At 43.7% G+C, this 23,328-nt stretch overlaps 1 protein-coding gene across 8 annotated transcripts; it reads right to left on the bottom strand.

Moving 5' to 3' along the window:
• Positions 1-365: 365 nt before the first annotated feature.
• Dynlt5 (dynein light chain Tctex-type family member 5) lies at positions 366-23,137 on the bottom strand. Of its 8 annotated transcripts, XM_087549823.1 has the most exons (7): positions 22,637-23,073; positions 21,109-21,228; positions 15,888-15,927; positions 13,979-14,096; positions 9,809-9,900; positions 3,003-3,127; positions 1,001-1,436 (listed from the first exon to the last, which is right to left on the bottom strand). In XM_087549823.1, exons 4-7 carry the CDS (start codon positions 14,077-14,079, stop codon positions 1,233-1,235), a joined length of 522 nt encoding a protein of 173 aa, XP_087405949.1. In that variant the 5' UTR covers positions 14,080-14,096; positions 15,888-15,927; positions 21,109-21,228; positions 22,637-23,073; the 3' UTR covers positions 1,001-1,232.
• Positions 23,138-23,328: the final 191 nt, after the last annotated feature.

Below are 23,328 nucleotides of genomic sequence, written 5' to 3'. Positions count from 1 at the left end.
CATCAAAAGACTTTAAAATGGTGAAGCATTGACTGGGCTTTCGTTTGCTAGCATCTTTCTGATACGGATTACATGCAATTTCCCCCTTACGAGTATAACCTCGCTAATCCTCTCCATGTGTGAGCAATTTGTGTCTGACCTTTAACAAATGTCCTCTAGGCAGATGACTTGCCAGCCTAGAGCAATGGCACAGCATCATTTCACATGCACACAAAGACTTGAAAGCCCTATAAAAACAAACGATCCGTGCTACAAGAGGCATCAGCCAGCCGCAGAGCCATTTCAGCCCTGTAAAACGTCAATGCCCATACATTCAAAAAACCTCACCGGGGTCGCCTTAGTGCTAAACTCATAGGAGCGAAATGGCAAACACACATGTTTTATTTGTTAAGCTGCCAGCTTTGTGTTCTGGGTAAAAGGTAGGTCAGGAAGAACTAGTCAAAAGCACACGGGCACTGTGTATTTAAAGGTAGTGTCTCTTCCTGATGTATGATGTTAGGTGCTATGGGCGCATTTAGTATTAAGCATCATGTATATTTAATAGCACAATGCCTACTTTAGTGTCCTTAAAAGCCTGTATCCACTTTATAGTTTCCATTATTGAAGAGCCAATGTTCAGTTCTCTTGTAATTTTGTAAAGTGCAGACAACCCACAAGGGCATCTAGATTTAGCCAGTGGCCCCATGGGACCATGGTCATTATTATGAAATCATTAATTCTATGTCAGCACTTTCAACTGCCAGGTACATGGAACAGCAGTTGCAGCTAATGAATGCCACTCAATTTATTAAATGTAAAATGAAAACCAGTATTATTTTATATGCAGCACTGAAACCTATTAACATCTGCCATTTTTGTATGTGTCATTGAATTATCCTATCCTATACGATATATATCCAGAGTATGTTGCCATATATTTCTAGAGCTTTATCAAAAAGTGGTCCAGGGAATTCCAGCTCTCCAACTAAAAGAGAAATAAAAATTAGCACCCAAAGCGATATTTAGCTGGCGTTTTTGTTTATGTGAACCGCACTGACTTCTGCTTTGAACAAACAAGACTGTTTTCTTAGGCTCCCCTCCCCCTCCGCCAGTCCTCACAAGCGTGATGGAAGCTTCCAGTCCTTTGAAATCTTCATCCTGTCTCTTTCCCACAGCTTTTGCCAGTAGAACTTTTGTGGATAGAGACACCCAGCCTGTTTCATGATTTCGGGACACGTGGACCGTTTTTTCAGTCACTCAAAGTAAACTGCATAGACATTTGCAAGGGCAAAGAGAGTAGGATTTTTGAAAGTATAGGATGAGACGGTGTCACTTTTAGGATTCCAGAGGCATCTGCTGCCAATAACTATGCTCTGATCATCCCGCTGTCCGATGTAAACGGTCACAATTAGTTTATACCGCGGAATCATTAACTGCTTGACCTGGGTCTTAATAACCTAGAAAGTGAGAAAAAAGAGGGACAGGGAGTTATTTAGTCACACTAAACCTCACAATTGTTAAATGTAGTATAAAATCAGAAGAGAGTATAACTCGGGAAGGATGGAGGGGACCAAGAGGAGGAGGGCAGGGAGGAGGGAGAGCACGATGTGAGAGGGGAGTGTAACAGCAGATGTGTGTGAATGGACCATAATGAAGCTCGTCCCTTTCTAGGCTAACTTTAAAAAGAAATACGAATTAAAAAACGTTTAAAGAAAACAGCACGGTGCACTGTAGATGCTTTCAGTCTCTCACAGAGCCCTAAGTAAACTTTCCTTCAAGTACTACCCTCGTGGGGCAGGAGTCCAGGAACAAATAACAACACTAGCAATAAGCCGCCGCCGGCATTTCTGAAGCATTTCCGAAGACTTTCAGGAAGCTTGTCATCTGCAGGACAGGATTCAAGGGATTATTACATCCTTTGAAAGTCTATAAAGGATGGTGTCCCTTTGAAGAATGCCATGACTAGGGCTATTTTCATTTTCTGGCCTAGTGAGGGAAAGATATTTTGCAAATTCCCACAACATAATAGATATAAATATTCATCCCAGAGATAGATATAAAATCCAAAGTAGAAGAAACTATCATAAAATACACTGTGGTTGATAAAACATGGAACTATAGTTAAAGACCACGATATACATCATCAACATCACTCAAAAATTTCCTGTGGCAAGGAGAAAACAGCCCAAAACCAAGAGAAACAGGTTTTGGGTGAGGTGATGGCTCATGGGTAAAGCACTCATACAAGTGTGAGGACCTGAGTTCAAGTCCCCCAATCCCAAGTAAACGTCAGGCATGGCAGTGGGAATTTTTGATCACAGCATACCTACAGGGAAGTGGGGCAGACACAGGACAATCCCAGCTAACTTGGCGTATGTTGCAGTGAACATCGGACTCTTAAACAAGATGACACGTGACAGCTAACACAAAAGGTTTCCCTCTGATCCCTACATGTGTGCAATGGCCCATGCATGCCCACATCCACATACAGAAGCACACACACATACCATATGTACACATCATACAAATGTATAAGATGGTTTTTTTTAAGTGGCATGGACCCAGAGAGCTGGCTCAGTAGTTACGAGCACTTTCTGCTCTTACAGTTCCGTTCCCAGCATTCCCAGCAGCCAGCTCATAACGGCTTGTAACACTAACTCCAGGGGATCTGCTCCCTCTGGCACTTGCCACACATGTGGCATGCACACTTTGTGTGCATGTGTGTATACACACAGACACACACATACACAATAAAAATATAACTCTTTTTTTAGAAAAAAGTGGAATAGTTGTATACAAGCAATAGATTTGTCGTAAATCACACATATAATGATAGTTCTAAACAAAGGCTCATCATATACACACGTACCTGTGCACAGTATGAGCTAATAACTATTTCTATAAAATATAAGTATGCCACTGAACTGATTCTGAAAATGAATTCTTTTCTTACAAAGCAGAAGGAGGGCTGTCTTTCAGCAAATAGTGTGGTTAGAGCTAACACTGGGCAAATTGCACTGTACCTCAGAAATTGTTTTAGTCATTTGTCTGCAAAACTCCGGGTCATACTTTGCTTCTTGTAGATAGGTAGTTAGTACATCTTCCAAAATACGATTGACAGTGGCCACGGGGAAAGGTTTGGTGGGACCTAGAAATGCATACGTAATTTCTTTAGAAGTCGTTTCTAATCATACCCATCTACCTTATCTGTTCATAAAAAGAACAACTGACTCATGAAACCCTTTTAGTCATCTGGGTGAACTCCAGCTATGGGAGACAGAAGTCACAATGAGGGTCAGGTTTTTCTGGAGAGAATGGGGGTAGGAGAGATAATAAACTCAGAATTTACCAGGCTCCCTCAGGAATACAGGGAGTTCTGCTGACGTTAGCACCACAAGCTTCTTCTTCACTTCCCAGTGTTGGTGGCTGCTTACTTCAAAGCCTCAGCACCTTTCACACTGGCTCCTCCTTGGTGTTTACACTCAACCCACACTGCTCTAATCCACCCCACTGCGGCCAGAAAACTTGCTTGGAAAACCTAGATCTTAAAATGGCATTCTCTTTAGGAAGGGTCTATGCGCACCTGTGGCCTGTGTGTGTCCTGTGGCCTTGTTCCAGCCACCATAGCTCCCTGTGCTCTAGTCTCGCAGGCCCCATCTGTCATATAAACACACTTGTGTGTCTTTACCCTTGTCCACTCTTTCAGATGGGGTCCCATCCACCCTCCATCTGTCCATTTAAGGCAGGTCCACTCAAGTTCCAATTCTGGCTCAAATGTCTTTCCCAGGCACGTCTTCTCTCTCAAATCTTACCCCTCTCATTGATTCGAGACACATGAGTCACCTTTGCTGTCCTGGATACCTGAAAATAGTCGAGGCATCCTGCAGTTCTCTCCAGTGCATTAGAAGCAAGACCTGGGCCAGTGGGGTGGCTCGGAAGATAAGGGTGCTGGCTGACAAGCCTGATGATTGGAGTTTAATCCCTGAGACCCACATGATGGAAGGAGAGGACCAACTTCCAAATGTCCTCTGGCCTCCATGGGGGTGCTGTGGTGGTGTTTGCATGCTTGTATGCACAGATGCACGCACAGGAATAAATGTAATAGACTGTTAAATAATAAACCATTAAAAAGGTAAAATAGGAGGAAAGCAATGGTAAGATGGGGTTTTTATCCTCCTCAATGTTTTAGGGATAATTTCTGGGGTTAGTGGATTTAAACATTTTATAGATAAAAATCACTACACAAATAATAGTTACGGTTTGCTGACCACAGTCTATGTGTCAGGGGTTGTGGTAAGCATGTATTTACCTTATAGTATCGTTTAGCAGATCTTTGAAGGGCCTCTGTGACATATTTTGCACACATGGGAATATGGAGGTGTAAGCCCAGAATCACACGGTAACAGAGCTGGGACTAGACGCCCAGGCTTATCTGGCTTTAAAATTGATATTCCCAGTCGCATTTCATCCATAGACAGATCAAAGCTTCAGACATCCCTGGAATTATCTGTATTATCCTTCTGGTATCTGCCCTTGCCACTACTTGGCATGCACAAGGTGCCAAGGCTTGGTGTCTAGGGGCTGGATAATTGCTGAGTTAGTACAGAGGAAATCGAGAATGCTTTCCAACTCTCTTTTAGCAGTTAACATTATCTATTAGTGTTTATTCGCAATGCCTAGATCAGGTAGGGGCTAAGGAAGCAAGGCACACCATGGTTGGGACGATTGTAAGAGGATTTAATGAAAGGATTTAATGAATGGGGGAAGTCTGGGAGAGAAAAGGAAATTACAAGCGATAGGGTCGTCCCCTTCCACCAGTGGAAGCATGCCACCCTAGGCCTGAGCAATCCAGGAAGGGAGCTTGGAATAGATCCCAGCAGGGCTGAATGGAAATGGCTCCCTTAGGAGCGCTCTGTCCCTTGGCTGAGAGATGTAACCAGTCCGAGACGGAGACGTGGCGGGGTGCCAGGGCGGCAAATCCCCAGGCCTCACACGCCTTTCATCTCTGCGGAAGCTTCCTTGGCTTTACTCAAGAGTAGGCTACAGTGTAGGACTGCAGTCCAGCGAGCTCAGTCTCCTGAGGCTCATTAAGAGAATCTTTATTTTGATGATATAAGAATGATTTAATCCGATTTAAATTTAATAGGAAGCCCAGACATGGAAGTGTATGATTGTAATGTTAAGTACTGGGGGGCGAGGGTTAAGTCCAGTCTTGGATACATAGTGACTGTGAGACCAGCCTGTGCTGTATGTGTGACTTTGTCTAAAAAACAAAAAAGGAAATCAGGTGGGGACCAAGCAAAGGAAACATTGATACGACCTGAAACATTAAAACACCTGTTCAGCAGGAATCTCAAGCAGTTACTCAATCAGGTCCTGCTCTGGACCCCAGGAGCCAGGGATTGGGGATCAGAGACAGATTTCCCTACAGCGAGCCTGGGTGCCCTCTGGTCTCTGTGTGCATTTTGTGTAAGGTGCTCCTGTGCTCCTACCTTTACCTGGGGAGCTGTGGACAGCTGATAGCTTCTGGAGGCGGGACAAACCTTTAAGGCGTGTCCACTATGCTCCTCTGGGTGGTCCTACACACAGGAATACATGGACAGCACATACTACAGTCAGTGGGTTACTGGGGTTTGGGATGGGCGTGGATCTCAGAGGAGGTTAGGGGAAGGTATTGGGGGTCGAAGTACAATACTTGGAATGCTCAAAGAACTAATAAAATTACTTTAAAGAAGAATCCCAACTTATATACCCCTATTGAGAAAATCAAATTTGAAGGTGACTTTCTCCTTTGTATTGAAAATATTAAAAGATTATGCCATTAGCCTGGACTAAATTAAATGCATTATGTCATCCTGATAGACACCCCACCCTACCAAGCACTCACATCACATGCCCTCACTTGGCCAATATTAGTCCCAGGGAATCCATTCTGCCTTATGTTAAGGTACCCATCCTCATTATTACACTCAGAAAGTGGATAATTCTTCTAGTGCAGATATATTGGTCAGGGCAGTGCTCCCTGCCCCCTCTCACCCACGGGGGCAGCATCTGCCCGTCTGGAATGGATCCTCTCCCTCTTGTAGTCATGAAACACTACAGCATCTGTCACTGACACCCGTGAGTCCAAGTGCGGAGCGCAGGCGATTGGCTCAGGGGTGGCATAGCTCTAGGCAGGCCACAGGAACACTGTCTTTAACGCTTCATTTCAAAGTAGAAGTGTGTAGAAAAACAAGTCGGCCCCTTCCTTATAGCAAAAGCCATGATTTATAAACCCCAGGAACTACCAGAGGCCACGTTACTCAAGGTTGGAAGGAAGAGGTCGGAAGGAAGGCCACAGCCCGAGGATGAGGAAGTTGTACACATTAGCAACAGAAGAGCATCTGCGATGGGGGAGTCTGGTTCCCAGTACTGCTGTGGTCTACTGTACCAACATCTTCCCCATACACTGCATCCCCTTTTGTCTCACAAACGTGATTACGCTTTCTAAAACTATTTCTCTACATAGTAATGAAGCCTCATTCCTCACATTCTATTGGCTTTTCCCTTGCACATCTGGAATCACCTGTCACCTTTCTCAGACTCAGAGGTGGACATTCAAAGAGATGGGGGCAGAGGCAAGGCAAGCTCCTGAAGTTCAGTGACAACTAATGCAATCAACAAACCTTGTCCTCTCCATTCTGAGATGTTTTCCCCCCTAAGGAAGAAAATGGTATGGATTTCAAAAGATCCGAAAAACAAGAATAAAACTTAAAAAAGCAAAACAAAGCAAAACAACAACAACAGAAGACCCAAACCTAGTGAAAGCAAAAAGCCATCTGTGCCATGACTTCTCTAACTGAGATAACAAGCATTACTCCCAGGCCTGGCGTCCCACAGTTGGGAGCTGCAGGCTAGAGGGTCAGCACTTCAACACTGTCCTTGGCAATGTAGTGAGTCCGAGGCCAGCAGGAGCCATCTGAGACTAAAACAAAACCACGAAAGAATTACTTTCGATTATTTTGTGCTATGATTTAAAGAGATGAATTATATTTTTAATGGTTAGACCACTGCAGTGGCTACAGTCTCAGACTGAACGAAAGGGGGAAAGGAGAAAGCCTTAAGAACACTTTTATCGGGTGTCTAGAGAGATGGCTTAGCTGCTCTTCCAGAGGTCCTGAGTTCAATTCCCAGCAACCACATGGTGGCTCACACCCATCTGTAATGGGATCTGATGCCCTCCTCTGGTGTGTCTGAAGACAGCGACAGTGTACTCATATACATAAAATAGAGGAAGAAAGAAAAGAATCTAACTGAAACTCTTCACCGATGTGATGTTCATGGTCACCATCTTAAAAAAGAGTTACCTAATTTTAACCTGAGCTCTAGAAATAAAGTCCAGTGCAATACTTACTCTATAATGTATGGAGGCCACCTTGAATTAAACAAGAGATAGTGACGTTGGTGACGGTGGGAAGGCCCTAGTCTGTCCCTTTCAGCTGCACTTCCAGAGAATGGGAAGCAATGTGCGTGAAGCACCTCACTGACTCTCAGAGCATCCCTGGACCTAAAGACCTTTGTGTTACTTACACACAAAGAGAGCTATGATTTCGGGTGCGTTGCTTAAATATCACTTCTCTGGGCGAGTCTCTAAACTGGCACTCACCCCCAGACAAATCAGCTGCCACAGGCTGCTGTTACTTTCTCCCATTCTCTCCTCTCTGGGGCGAGTGAGCAAGGGTTAAGTGGCGCTTTATTCTGAGAAACGCAGGCTTCCCATTTCTGTGTTTCCCCCTCATGAACTATATTCTTGTGTCACTTTATTTATGGTAGCTATAATCATCTAGATAAAAGGATAAGCACACATAACCTAGGATGGCTTTAGATGGTGCGGTGGTGGTGAGCTCCTATCCATGGAACCACGTCTCCAGTCTTTTTTTTTTTAATTTTTTTTATTTATTCATTTATTATATATAAGTACACTGTAGCTGTCTTCAGATACACCAGAAGAGGGCATCAGATCTCTTTACAGATGGTTGTGAGCCACCATGTGGTTGCTGGGAATTGAACTCATGACCTCTGGAAGAGCAGTCGGGTGCTCTTAACCGCTGAGCCATCTCTCCAGCCCCCACGTCTCCAGTCTTAATGATAAAAGGCCTGTGCTACGCAAGTCTGCTTTCAAAAGCAGCCAATCAGCTCTATTAATAACTAAACTGTACTTCCAATTCTACCTGCCCTTGCGTTTATTTGCCTTGCGAAAGGTACTGAGGAGCCTTACATGTAAAGATTGTCTTACATCAACTTGATTCAGTACTGGGCAGGAGAGTGGGGAGTGAGGACCATAGTCAGCCAATCACCTACATTCAAAGGCCAGCACTTCTGAAACTTAGACAATTATTTGCTTGTAGCAATTGGGGGTTGGGAGAAACATGGAGATTCCCGTTTAAACTGCTTTATCCTTGATGTAATTGGATTCCATTCCAGGCCTTTCTTCCTAGCACTTGACTCAAAGTCACAGGCTGCCAAGAATTAAGAGCCCGTGATTGATAAGGCAGAGAGTGGAGGCCCCTACCTTTAATCCCAACATCCAGGAGGCAGAGATGTGTGGATCTCTGAGTTTTAGGCCAGCCTGATCTACAGAGCTAGTTCCGGGACAGTCAGGGCTACACAAAGAAACTGTGTCTCAAAACAACAACAACAACAACAACAACAACAACAACAAAAAAGAAACAGTTTGCATATTGGAGAAAACTTGACCCAAACTCAGGTCGCTGACTAGAGAAGCTAAGGGCAGCAGCCGGACTTAGGTACACCACTAAAGCAAACTGGATGGTAGGAACATTTGCTGTCTACCGCAAGCAGTGTGAAATGCTAGCAGCCTACCCTGGAGCCTGTAGTATTGGACTGAGGGTCTCAGACAACCACCACAATAGTACACGCACCATGTAAATGCATCTAAAGTCACAATGTGTTTGTCCTCCTTTTATCTAAGTAATTACAACTTCTCAGAATGAAATTGGAGGGCTGTCCACTATAAGAAGATGAAGAGGGATGCTGTGTTTCTAACTCAAATAGTATTGGGATCACTGCAGAAAACTGGCTATAAGGCCTAGCAGGCTGGGGTGATGGTTTATAATTTTCTTGGGTTTAACAGGCCACAGGTGGAATTACCCTGGCCCACAGAGTCCTTCTTTGCTTCTTGGTAAGCCTCTGTGGAATTTATGTAGGGCAGCAATTATATATGAATTCAGATAATCATAGGCAGGCACACACTTAAAGAAAACAAGCAGATCTGTAAAGAAACAGGGGTGGGAAAAGGTATTTGTAGTGGACTCCACCTGGGAGCACAAGGGCAGGTGTGAAAGCCTTTGTTTTCAGAGGCCCAAAACCTCAATGGCAGTAGATAAACATCTCTGTCAACAGGGGACCAGAGTGGGCTGCTTCTGCACTGAGGGATATTTTTTTTCCTACACCATCAACAACCTTGGTTGGTTTTGAAAGATAAACATCAGTTCACATCACATCTCTTTCACACACACACACACACACACACACACACACACACACACACACACACACACCCATCTCCATCAAGAAATACCCAGTGAACTTGAATTCAGTCATATATTATACACATTTATGGTATCTAGAGGTAAACTGGAGATTTAGGTGAACCTGATTTGTTTTGTTTCAGTTTTTCAAAGCAAGACCGTAACTCTGTAATTTGCCACCCGCTTTCTCAAATTAAGGCCCCTTTTCTAGGACTGAAGACAATGCCAGGCTACCGCTAAGCCAGCACTGGTCACTGAAGTCAAGGTTTAGCATGCAGACCAATGACAGAGCAGCACACCTAATTGGTAGGTGTTTTCCATCCGGACTTGAAGGCCAGAGGACTCATCGTGATGGCTGGGCTCATCCGAGTGGGACACTGTACAGACAGAACTAAAAGCAGAGGAGGAAACACTGATTAGTCACAAGGCTCACAACACATAACGTTGCTTCAAGCAAGTACATTCAAACAGGCTAAATTTTACTGAAAGGAAGTTTCCAATAAACTGTATAAATTGCCCAACGGCTTATTTAAAGTCTGAAACACTTTAGAGATGGGAACACTGAGAGATATAGAGAAGTTACTGGGACAGAGTCTCAGGGTCATGGTAGAAGCCAGAGCAGGTGCTGACCTAAGTCTACCGGGGTGGTGCAGTGAGTGTTTCAAAAGCCATTGTCAATGGAGCCCCCTAACAAAGACACAAAAGCATACCCCACAGTAAACAAGACTCACAAATGGGGCTTGGCGGTGGATAAAGAAGCTTAGCATGTTGGGAAACAAATCCACACAGACAGAGGGTATTATAAAAAGATCATCCCTGATAAGTTCCACCAAATCCCTTTAGAATAAAAAAGGAAAGAAATGGGACACTCACCTATCTACGTGGTGAGAGAAACCACAAGTCACTAAACTCTAAGAAGTCAATCAGTGTCGTTCACCTTTTTCTCAGCATTAAAAAGGATTGGTCTCCAAGGCAATATGATCTGATCCAGGTGTGGAACAAGAAACCCAAGCAAGGAGGAGCCCCTGATGGGTTCTGGCACTGTGTAATTCAACCTAACCCATCGAAAACCAAGGAGGACTAATGAGCTACAACGTTCTCCCCCAACGTCCCTCCACCTGCGAAGATGGAGGTTAAGACAGATGCCATTTCAAAGGCAATGCGCTCTCTCTCTCTCTCTCTCTCTCTCTCTCTCTCTCTCTCTCTCTCTCTCTGTGTGTGTGTGTGTGTTTGTGTGTATACATTTGTATGTAGGGGTGTGAATGTGTGTTCAGAGTGACCATTTCTCCAAGTAAAGGCTATCTTTTTGCTGTAATTGAATAGGAAAGAGTTATTTAGGTTTCGTTTGTTTTTTGAGACAGGGTCACACTATGTAGCTCTGGCTAGCCTAGAACTATGTAGACCAGGCTGGCCTTGAATTCCTGGAGACCCACCTGCCTCTGCCTTTTGAGGGGGTCAGGACTTAAAAACATGCACTGTGCTGAGCTTATTTGCTTTTAATCATTGGGATTTTTCTTTCCTTTCTGTCTGTGAGAAGTTTAAAATACTTAGTTTGCAGATGTTTGGAATTAGTGGGATCTGCAAATTGACATATTGAGAAAATCAAGTCACTCTATTTTTAGAAGTCCTTTGATACAGTATAGTTTTCGGGACAAATTAAAGCTCACTCACAATGTCCGAGAGGGTGGTGACATTCTGACTGCCTTTGTCACGGTGCATCTGTGTGGTGGTGATTCCACGCTCTTCCTTCTAACACCTGCTTTCCTCAATTTCCTGCTGTGTTTGAAGTAGCAACCAACCAGTTAGGCCATTGTGGCTACAGGTGTTGAGGGCGGGGCCAAAGATGATAGACGGTTTCTGCCTATGAAACCGACGGTGATTCTGGGGTGAGTTTATGTGCCTATCATTATGTGTGCTGCCTTCAATTTGGCAACACAGCACCTACCAGCTATTTTATTTGATCTTTTCAACCTCCTTTGATGCTGTAAAGAAGTCATCATTCTCTCCATTTGAGAGAGAAAAGAAAGGAGGCCAAAGACTAACTGTCACACATGTAGGGAACGTGGGCTTTGATTTTTTCAAATATTCCATTTATCTTGCAGTGGAAAAGCTTAATGTGTGCTTACAGCAGACAGAGTGAAAAGGGGGCCATGACTAGTGGGGATCGTGGCTGCATTCAGATATGTGTGTGTGTGTGCAGTGTGCAGAGTGCAGGAGGTGTTGGTGTAAGCCTTTGTTGTTTTCTGGTATCATACTAAAAATTCACAGAAATCAGAGTGATGCACAATTCATATCAGCTGACTTTAAAATACAAAAGGAACAGCCATTCTTGTTACCCTTCTGCTTAGGGTTATTGAAGCCTAGTGGCCAGTGTACTCTATGCTATTACTGCTATGAAAACGGTATCTACCGACTGGGCAGTTTCCGAAAACCAAGGGTTGAAGTCTGACATATAGATTAGAAGTTTTAGAGGCTGGTTTGTTTTTGAATTATTAAAGATGGTTTCTTGGAGTATTTTTTTGTTTTGCATCTCTGTGTGTGTGAATGTGTAAATGTGTATATGTATAGGAGTGTGTGATTGTGTACAAGTATGTAAATGTGTGTGTGCATAAGTCTATATGTATAAGTGTGTGTGAATACGTGTGTATGTATTAGTGTGTGAGCGTGTAAATGTGTATATGTGTAAGTATGTATAGGTGTGAATGTGTAAATATGTGTATGTGTAAGTGTGTGTGTATGTATGTATAAGTGTGTGTTTGTGTGTGTGCCTGTGCATGCAGATGCATATAGAAGCCAGAGTTTGCTGTCAGATGTCTTTCTTGATCCTCTTCACCTTACAAATGGAGGCTTGCTGAACCCTGAGCTCCGGAGTCACCCTGTCTGGCTAGTCAGCTTGCTCAGGGGGTCCTCCTCTTTGCTTTCCCTTCCAGTCCCCTTATTACAAGGTAGTTCTCACATCCATTTGGCTTTTACAGGTTCTGGGAATTCAAACTCCAGTCCTTACACTTGTGTAGCAAGGGCTTTACCAACTGAGCTTCTCAAGTGTCTTTTTCTTTGCACGTTAACCATGTAAATACTGTATGCTCTTTGTAAAACATGCAAAACACATGGGAAAGTGCAGAGTAAAATTATATTACTAACCTTGATGCTTAGGTAATGACCATTAATATTAAAAAAGAATGTTTTCAAATATATAATTTTACATATACAATCCTACTTTGTTTTTGCTTTTGCTTGAAACTGCATCCTAGTCATATTTAAAATATTAGCTTAATATACAAACATTTTGCATTTCACTGTTTCTTCTCCAGGCCATTTAAATTGCTTCCAGTATGCCACTATTATAAGTGAGCTTTAACATGTGACAGGGACTGCCAGTTTCTTCCCAGTGTTGCTCCTCTCCTTTCTTGGCAACAGAGCCCTAACATCTCTTTCTAAATGAACCGCAAACCCTTGGCCCCTTACTGTGCTGCTGGAGATCTGTGGCTTATGAACCAGTGCGATGCAACCAGAACTGACTGGGGAGAAATTCGAGGAAGATTTCTCAAAATAAAACAACAGAACAAAACCCCAAATCAACAAATGTAAAGTAACTGGTAGGAGCCGGTCTTCAATTTCCTCTGTTACTGGAATGTGTGGTGGACGGCCCAGAGACTTCATGATTCGTCGACTGGAAAAGAACGGCAGTGCCTCGGTCTCTGAACTGCCCTTTTCTTATGTGGGGAAAAAATGTATTTCCATTTTGTTTAGGGCACTGTTTTGTATTTTTTTAAAAAATGGTGTTACCATACACATTAGATATTACTGGCAGACACTTGTTGAAACAGACTCCTCTAGGTCAGTGGAGTCAGCTGTGTGAAGGTAACTTGCCCAGTTTTGTTGGGGGAGATGAGGCTGTGCCAAGATCTTAGCTGTTTTACTAGAAGCCTGGCTGCCTTGATCATACAGAGGGAATGCCTAGGTGACCTATTGCGTTCTTTCTGCATTTTCGAGGCTGACAATGTCTCCAGTGGACTACAACTTCAGAAAACATTTTTAAAAAAAGCTTCATTATTTTTATTTTAAAGTGGTGTGTGTATGTGGTGCATGTGGTGTGTGTGTGTGTGTGTGTGTGTGTGTGTGTGTGTGTGTGTGTGTGTGTACATGTTCTCAGGTGGCCATGGAGGCCAGAGACATTGGATCCCACTAAAACTGCAGTTAAAGGTGGCTGTGAGCTGACGTGGGTGCTGGGAACTGAATTTGGCCCTTCTTCTCCAGTCTGAACTTTTATTTTTGAACATCGTGTTTATGTCTGTTTCTTTTCCAGTATGAAAACTGTAGCATGTTGAATGAGAATGTTCCTCAGAGGTTCTGGCATTTGAACATTCGATCCCCAGTTGGTGGCACTGTTTGGGGGAGGTGGAGGAGGTACAGCCTTGGTGGAGGAAGCCTGTCACTACTGATGGGCTTTGAGAGCTGAGCATACTCACACGTTGTTCTCTCTGCCTTGTGCTTGTGGTTCACGATGTAAGCTCTCAGCACCCTGCTCCAGCCGCCGTGTCTGCTGCCTGCTCCCATGCCTCTGTGCCATGATGGTTATTTACCTCCCTGGAACCATAAACTCGTGTACACCCGTCCTTCTAGAAGATGCCTTGATCAAGGTGCTTTATCACAGCAACATAAAAGGAACTAACTCAAGGAAGGCGGTAGGGCCTCCCTGAGGCCAGCTGGGCCCTTTCCTCATCCTTATGAACCATGGTCTGATAGTTATGGGTTAGCATGCGATGGGTTGGAAATGGAGAGATGAAAGAAATATGGAAAATTTAAAAATAATGTATTCATCATATGAGTGATGACTTCAGAGATAGATACTGGGCAAGGAACATTGCAGTATAATATGGGGTAGTTATATTTTCATTTCACTTTTACTTTTATTGTTTTGTGGACGGGTCTTTTGTCTGCATGCATGTCTGTGTGAGTCCTGTGAGTTCTTGGTGCCCACAGAGGCCAGAAGAGGGTGTCAGATCGCACGAGACCGTGAGCTGCCACAGGGGTGCCAGAAGCAAAGCCTGCTTCCTCAGAAGAGCAGCAAACCCTGCTTCCTCAAAGAGCAGCTCATGGTTCTTGACCACTGAGCCATCCCTCCAGCCCCTTGGTAAGTTTTTAGAAATTGAAGAATTCCTAAATTTTGAAAGCATGGAACTATCAATGTCAGTCCAGAACGCTGGCTGACACGAAAGGGCCTCAAGGCTCTTTGAATGGCTAAAGACAAGCCAAGATCCGCTCACTAAATGCATTTACACTTTCAACTGCCAGTATAAATACAATAAACACACTGGCTACATTTCCCAACACTCCAAGTGGATGAGGTCCAGTTCTGTGATCCAACCAAGGATTTCCTGACACATAGCCTCACTGCTTAGACAATGCTACAATCGATTTTACCTTAATTAACTGAGACAGTGTTTTGCTGTGTAGTATGGATTGGCTTGGGATTTGCTAGGTACAGGAGGCTGGCCTCCAACTCTGTGATCTTCCTCACCTTTGCTCCTCAAGTACATGTGCTGAGAATCTGATCTAAAAGCTGGTACAAGCATTCAGCAAATTCATGGTAGAGACAAGAGAAAGAAAGTATATCTTATACAAAGGTACTTTTATAAATCAAAATGTGTAAAATTCCATGTAAAAATCCAGGCCGTGCTTGGAAGTGCCTGAGCTACTTTTGAGGACAGAATTGTATTCAGGTTTCTTGAAATAATAAGAGTTATTCTTGAGAACGAGAATAAATTTCGGGGTTTTGTAGCTGGTGGCCACCCATGTCCCTAAGAGTGCCTTCCCGTCAAGTTGGGAACTTGTCATTAAAGTCATGTGCTTCCCCCTAGTGGATAGACATTGCAGTGCACAGAGAAAAAGCTATAGGTTCTGTGTTTTTGTTTTTGCTTTTGTTGTTGCTTGTTTTTAATTTAAAAAAGCTTTTAAACAAGAATTTATTGGCTACAATGTGTCAGAGTTGAGAGAATTGATGATACAAAAGATGCATTTAAAATTAGATATCTATGCTCTAGGAACATGATATAGAGAGTAAGATAGAATATACAGAGACTTGCTTAACTGGGGATCAAGACTATCTGTGGACTTTTTTCTGATTACGTCTAAGACCTAAAGCATGCCAGCTCATTTCCTAGCAGTAGATGGTACTTCTTTTCCAGAAAAGCAGCTTTGTGGAAATCATGCAGTTCCATGATACCCCATTTGGCCTGGCTTTCTAGAAGTTGAAACTTCAGGAAGTTGAAAACTTCCACAAATTAAATGAGAAAACAGCAGAAGGCGTCATCTCATGGGAAGCATTTTTTTTTTCAAGAATAGGGATGGTTTTCAAAGGACAAAGAATACACCTACCTCTTGTGAAAAGTCTAGCCCTGGCCTGATGGAAGTCAACCTAGAACGGGAGATTGACAGATCAGTTATGGGTGTGATCAGTAGGGCCAGCTCTTGATGTTGTGGGCGACTGCTCATCGGAGAGGAAGGGAGCTGAAGGGCAAGGCCAGACCATAAACTTCTCTTGCAGGGCCTGAAGGAGGCAAGGTTTCTAAGCCACACTGCAGTCATGAGAGGTGATGCTGTGTGTGTCTGAGCCCTGGCTTCCTCACATGACTGTGAAGTCATCAATGACGGGTGTGGTCAGCACAACAGATTTCCAGTGCAGAGGAAACCCCTACTCTCCTCCTCTTTCTTCCTTCCTCCTTTTCCCTTCCTTTCATTTTTTGAAATAGATGCAAATGGACCCTTTGAATACGGAAGCTAAAATAAAGCTTGCTTTGTACCAAACACTTGAATAAGCACTTTTTCTAGGTTGTGAGTTCATCTTACAAGTCACTCCAGACTTACTATATAATGGGCCGTAAGCATAATTTCAGAGCAAAAGGACATAATTATTCAAGCATTCACATGGTGCCATAATTGCCCACTCACTGATCAAAATATTTCACGAAGGACAGTTTTGCGCGCGGGTACGATTCTGTCTTTGAGATGTCATACTAGGAGATATGAAAGGAATTAAGCTCTCTGCCTCTGCAGAACTTAGGATTTTATTATTTTTAAAGCTTATTATTATTGTCCATCTGATGTGTGCACTGAACAGCTCGGTCTATTTTTATTCTCACTGGCGTCAGCAATGTCTGCTATTCTGTCTACCAGCATTTCACTATCAGTATAGGTGCAGAAGGCACCTTGTTCGAAGTTTTCTGAGGCTGTCACGTTTCCCCATGGTTTCACCTGGAAAGTAACTTGTTATGTCTCTAAGTCTCTCTCTCTGGGGCTAAGCTGCCTCTCAGCTCAGTGCAGATGGTACTATATCACATGCTATCTGGTTGGTCTTCTGTCTTCCAGGCTTTCCTGTCAGGGATGCAAAGAAAGGATAGCCTGACCTAATTTCTGATACATGGGCTCATGGCTTGGAATCCTAGAGTAAATTGATCCATGTAAATTTACTCGTCCACATGTTTACCTGAGCAGGTTCTCACAAAGTTCATGACGGTGGCGCCTTCCAATTTGGTCAGTCACTGAAATGCACATCGGACTGTGAAGGAGTTCCCCAGTAGCTTTTGGTTTGCCGGAACAACAATGATCTCTAGGCTAGACCCCGTCAGGACTTTTGTATGCCTAATGTGTGGGGCAATGGCTGACATGCACTAGAGGCTCACCGTGTCTTGAGTAACTAACAGGGAAGTCAACATAGTGTGGCTGAGCTGCTCTGCTGGCTGCCCTCAACACATTCCCATGGAGAATGGTGTACGCCCACAGTTTTTTGTTCTGTGCCATCATGAGAACTTTGGTTTGAGGCAAAAGAAAGACTTTAGTTTTTAACCTTCACCCAAACCTACAGTAGAACTACTGGTCAGAGCTCATATTCCCAGATAGCTTGCTGCCTTAGCTGGGGAAAGTGACTTTACTTCATGCCTTCTGTTTCCATTTTAAGGACAAGTAATGAGAGCACTTGTGCTAATGCTGTTTAATGTCTGCCTGAGGGTGAGCCTTCCATCAAGTAAAATGTCAGTGTGAATACATGCTGGGACTCACAAGTGGAAAACCCAAGGTCTCCGTGAAGAAGCAGCCCATGGCATTCATGCAGATTATACATGGATCGCCTCTTTCTGTGCAATGAAAATATGCAGCTAATAAAGGACTTCCTTCTATTTGCTAACTCAGTGGTTTTAGTGGCTCAACCTGCTTGAGCTGCTGTTTCTTTATTTGGAAATGGGAATGATACCCGCACCTGTTTCGTAGAGGAGACATTGACAGACATTTCTGGAAGAGGTCAGACAATGGGACTTTGGGTTTTGTGCACCCTTGGCTTTCTGTTGCTGCTGTGGGTAGACACTGCTGCTGCTGCGATCACAAAGCTGCAGGAGGCACTGTACTGAGCGGGCACTCCATGCCTTAAAATCTGTATTGATGGACAGTGAAATTCAGCTACGTAATAACCACTCCTAGCTGGGAAACCATACCCAGCCATACCTCAGACTGGACTTAGTGCTTGGCTTGCCAGCTCCAGTTATATGAAGCTTCCCGGAAGCAGAGCTGAGGCAGATGCTAAAGGCTCAACAGTTGTTACCATTTCTCTTCTTCTAAACTGTTTAAGTGAAAAGTCAGTTTCAGATTTCCCAGTGGGGTGCATGAAAACCAAGAGTGGAAAGTCATGAACTAGTATGCATTTTTAGCCTGCTAGGATAAGGGGGCCTGGCTTAAAAGGTTTCATTTTGCTGCTGGGTGCAGTGGGGCCCTTCTTGATCCAAGCTACTCAAATGATTAATGACTTTATGACCAGCCTGGGCAGCAAGGTTACCACCTTAACATGATACTTCCCTTTCTTTAATAAAACGTAAAAATGTCTTATAAAATATAACTTGAACAAAAAAGATCCAATTCTGAAAGCAGGTGACAGTAGCAACATGGAATACATGCTCAGTCTTTCTCTCATGACACAGGAGGCGTTCACTCATTCGTTATGCCCAGGATGATAGTTAGACACCAGTCACAATTCAGAGAACTAAGACATAAAGGTCAAGACGAAAGAACAAACCCATGCTGATCTTATACCAACATCCCCAGTAGATCTACCTGCACTCTTTTCTTTTCTTTCCTTCTCACTGTCTACTGCTATAAAGACAAGTGGGTTTGCAGTGTTTTGACAGAGCTAGATTTAAAAACCAAACCAAACCAAACCAAACCAAACCAAACCAAACCAAACCAAACCAAACCAACAACAGCCCCATCACATACAGGCCTATCAAGAAAGGGAGGGACAGACAGACAGAAAAAAACTCTTCAGTTTACAGGTAGAGGTGGTCCAGGATAGGAACTTAGTTTCCTAAAGAGGTTAGAAGGAGAAGGAAGGAAAGCAGAAGAAAAGAGAACATTTCATACAAGGAGTGGGGTTCTGGCAGTGGTTGGGGCCAGGCAGAGCACTGAGGGAGAGTGCGTATGGCTAGAGGGCAAGGTGCCCACAGGAATGGGGAGGATGGGAACAATACCTGGGGACCCCAGAGCCGTTCTCTGAATTTGGTACTGTATTTTTGCCATTGTAACAAGTTACTTGACCTGAAAGTCTCAGCTATTCCACAGTAAACAGTAAGAATGAGAAGGCCTAGCAGGATAGGAGGAGAGGGTTGGGAGGGCTAAAGGAGATAATGTTCAGGTCCTGAGTGCCCTTCAGGAGATGACTCATAATGCTGACATTTAGCTTTTGAAAAAAGTGCTTTGAATTAATTTTCAAGAAAAAGATGCATCATTTCCAGACACATTATTAACATAAAATCAGGTCTCCATGTGAGAGACACTAATATATCATAACTTTTATACCAGTTGATGATGCGCATGAAGGAGAATCACTAATACCACAAGAACTGTGGTTTGCAAAGAACAAACCAGGGCTATGAGATGGCTCAGCTGTTAAAGACAGTTACTGACAAGTCTGATGACCTGAGAGTGATTCTTAAACCCTCATGGTGGAAGGAGAGAACCACATCCTGAAAGCTGACCTTGACTGTCACACACATGCTGTACCTGGCACACGAGTCGCCTTCCTCTCCCCTCCTGCACAAATAAATATAGAAAAGAAGCTAGTTCTTTAAGTTTGACCCCACCCCGATTTCAGATGACTTTCTACTATGTTTAGGAAGAGTCGATGGAAATAGAGATGTTACTTTGGCGCTATTTTAAAACCATGGGGCCGTTCTATCAAATTCTTACCTAACTGGCCTTGATGAACAAGTAAGCTGCATTTAGGTAGACAATTATTTTTATAGATGTTTTAAAAGAACACGTGGTTGCCTTGGTGACAGGGCCTGTAGTGATGAGAAGTAGCGAAAGGGAAGTTTAAAGCTTCCTGGTAGAACAGAGAGAGCCCAAGTCTAATTAGCATCCATGTCTCAAAGTAAGACGTAGAAGGAGGGCTGGGGTGTAGCTCAGTGTAGAATGTGCAAGAGCCTCTGGGTTTAATCACCAACCCCCAACCTCAAAAGACAGAGAGTGCATGAGAGAAACCTTGTAGTGGTTTAAAAAGGAGCAGCCAGAATGGCTGAGGCTTAGAAACAGGAATTAATGACTGAAGCATCCTCCTTCTGACCTAGAGTGGGTTTCTGTTCTGGTATACTGTTTTCCAAATATGTAAAAGAAAAGCAAGACTGTGTTAGCAGTCTACAAACTTGTAGGAATAAAGTGGAACTGTAAATGAGCGTGGGCACCAGCCGAATCACTCTGATAATAAAAAAGATTTGGCTTCCACAACCCCACTTAACCTTGGTCTGTTTGGCAAAGCACACTAAGTCTTGCTTCCCAACCATGGCATTAACACAGGGTGTCCTCAAATCGGTCTGTTGTATAAGTTGATTGACTGCTATGTCCGGTCATCTGTCTCATTTCCCTGCCGATACTGGTCAAGATGAAGTACCGTGGAAGTATTCAAGGGGGATTCATCTCTTTACTTGTGCAGATGCCAATCATGTAGCAAGAGCCCAAAAAATATTCATGACCCTTGACCCACTAACTATACTGTTGAGAACCTAGTAGAGAATCATTATACAGTGAGAAGAAGAAAAAGAGAAGAAGAAGAAGAAGAAGAAGAAGAAGAAGAAGAAGAAGAAGAAGAAGAAGAAGAAGAAGAAACAAAACAAAACAAAACAAAACAAAACAAATTGAAAATATCCAATAGTTTGAGGATGACTAACTGATCCTGGTTGCACATTCATAAAATATTATATACCATTTAAAAGGATATGCATAAAGACTGAAAATATAGTACAAAATTTGTGTTAAATAGGTGATGTTGATTACAAAACGTACAACTATGCAGTTTTATAATATTGAGGAGGATTTAAGGGATTTGTGAGGGTGGTTGGTCTCAGGTGTGTGATTTTTTTTGCATGGTGAGAGGTAGTTTTGAAGGCAGTAGCCACGCTCCTAGCATCAATGTAAGCCTCTTCTCTCATTTAACTATGGCTCTAAGGACCAGTGGAGCACTGTGTTTGCCCACTGCTACCTTGTTCTATTCCTAGGACAATGTTTCAGCTCTTGGTAAACATTGCTCATAGTTGGAGGCAATACACATCCAGGTACTCACTTTTTGACCCGCCAGTGACCTTCCTTCTGTCGGAACTCATGATTATTTGGGGAACACATGCTCCCCCTCTTCTTCATTGCAGGAAACAGTTTATCTTTAGACAAAGCTGACATCATCACACTATAGGAAAAAATAATGTTGCAAAAAAGGAAAAAAACATGAACATCTTTTAGTTTTTTTAATTAAATTTCATCCTAGGTAGAGGACTGGGCTGCTTCTATGACCCTTTTGAATGGGGGCTGAGATTTCTGGAGAGCAATAATGTGTAGTATAAGTAGTTATTTTGTTGTGCCAATACAACTGGAAATAGGAAAATTTCTATTTAATAGTGTACCTCATTCACACAAGCAGACATTAATTCAGAGCCCAAATGCTTAACTGATGTAGTGGGAGAAAGTCACTCTGGAAAGATTGGCAACTATAGAAAGATGCTGTCCTGTACTGCAATTCAGCGTTTTTATTTTTGCTCTGAGTCTAATCTTGCTGTAAGTCCCCTAGTTAATATTTGCTGCTGTGGTAGGCAATGTGGTACGAGCGTTTGCGCTTGGATAGACAGTCAGGAGAGGTACATTGGGAGTTGCCAGTTCTACAGAGAGCTGGGACCTATTTGCTATTTGCGGAGGCTACCAGTCTTGTAAAATATGGCCCCATCCTTCACTGCGAAACTTCAGTTAAAAAAAACTTAACCAACAAAGCTATGAGGTCAATCATGGGCCTAAAGCAGCCTCAAAAGGGAGCCAGAGGTCTGTTAATTAAGAGAGCTATAGCTGAATTTTGATAGTGGAGTCTCCTGATGGTCAGAGCTCTCGTTTCCATCAAAAAGCTAAAAGCATCAGTGTATCGACCTACACATGCGCAATAATGAAGAGTGTCCACACTTTAAGCCTATAGCCTTGTTTTGTGGTTTTGACCTTCTTTGGGGTCCTTTCTAGAAATCATAGGAAGAAATTCCCTAAAAAGGAGGTCAGGTTTACTAAAAGTTGAGAGAAACAAGCCTGTTACCTTACGTCATGAATATGCTATCTATCTCATAAATATTCATACACTTTAAATTCCGCTAGAAACAGCTCATTGCACCACCCCGACCCCTTTCGCAGCCGGTGCTTGTCTCTTTGGAGACAAGCCTTGTTTTACTCAATAGCTGGCTGTTTAAAGCTTGCCTCGACCGACTCTTCCTTTCCAGAAGAACTAAGAAATGCATTCCTAAAGTGAAGGTGCCTCCCACGCTTGTCAATTCCCCATAATTAGCTGGTCCCTACTCTGTTTGCTGACAAGTCCTCCCTAGAGAGAGACTCCAGAGGAGTTCAGAGGTCTCCAGATGTACAGCGAGTAGCAAAGTGGTCGCCAGCGGTCACCAGATGAGTTGAGCGTCACTCTTTGAAGACCAAACTTCGGATCCTTTTTTTTTTTTTTTTTTTTTTTTTTTTTTGAGGGCTGGATGCAGAGATCGCCTTTCCCCCACACTGGCTGCTCCGTCTCCAGCCTTCTTTCCTGGGCCCTCTCTCTCTCCCCAAGCGCCTGAACATACCTGCTGTTTTCTGGGTGGCAGGTCTGACCACCTGGCCCTGGGATCGTCCTCAGCAGAGCTGCAGAAGACCCGCTGCTGCGTCCAGCATCGCTTGGTGGAGCAGTCCCCTAGGGCACCTAGGCCGTCTCCAGGGTGACCTCGTCAAACACTGCCCGGGCCGCCCCTCCCCTGCTTGGTGGACCTCTCCGCCGCCTAGGCATCCCACCATCACTGTCTTCTGGAGCCTTCCCAGCCCGTCTGCCTTGTACGGTTGCCACGGTCTGACTGTGAAGATGCGTCCTCAGAACCCTCTTACCCTGTTTCTCCCTCTTCCCCCTCTCCCGCGGACGTCGCGGGCGCCAGTGGGAAACATGCAAATTTCCCAGGACAACAGAGACTTGAAGACATAGAAGCTGCCCATCCTCCCTCTGCTGCTGACAAATGCTGTGCAGCAGTTCAGTTGCTACGAAACGACTCTCTTTACAGAAGTAGCACACCGAAAACTAGTGTTAAATGATGCACCTGGGCTCACCAGAGCACAGGATTTTAAACTGCTGTTAGAGAAGCAGGCTGCGCTCCTTCGAGTCCTCTATGGACTCCAGACTACTGAAGCTTTAGAAGCCTTGCCGTGAAGGCATTTCAGATTGAGAGTCCATCTTCTATCCTCCCTGCTGTAGTGGACACCCACTGAAGAGACAGGACGCTGCCCACAG

The sequence above is a fragment of the Rattus norvegicus genome, chromosome 5, assembly GCF_021556685.1.
Source record: "Rattus norvegicus strain SHRSP/BbbUtx chromosome 5, alternate assembly SHRSP_T2T, whole genome shotgun sequence".
Taxonomy (NCBI): domain Eukaryota; kingdom Metazoa; phylum Chordata; class Mammalia; order Rodentia; family Muridae; genus Rattus; species Rattus norvegicus.
The sequence above is the reverse complement of the archived record's forward strand: the minus strand, read 5'-3'. Positions and strand labels throughout refer to the sequence as shown.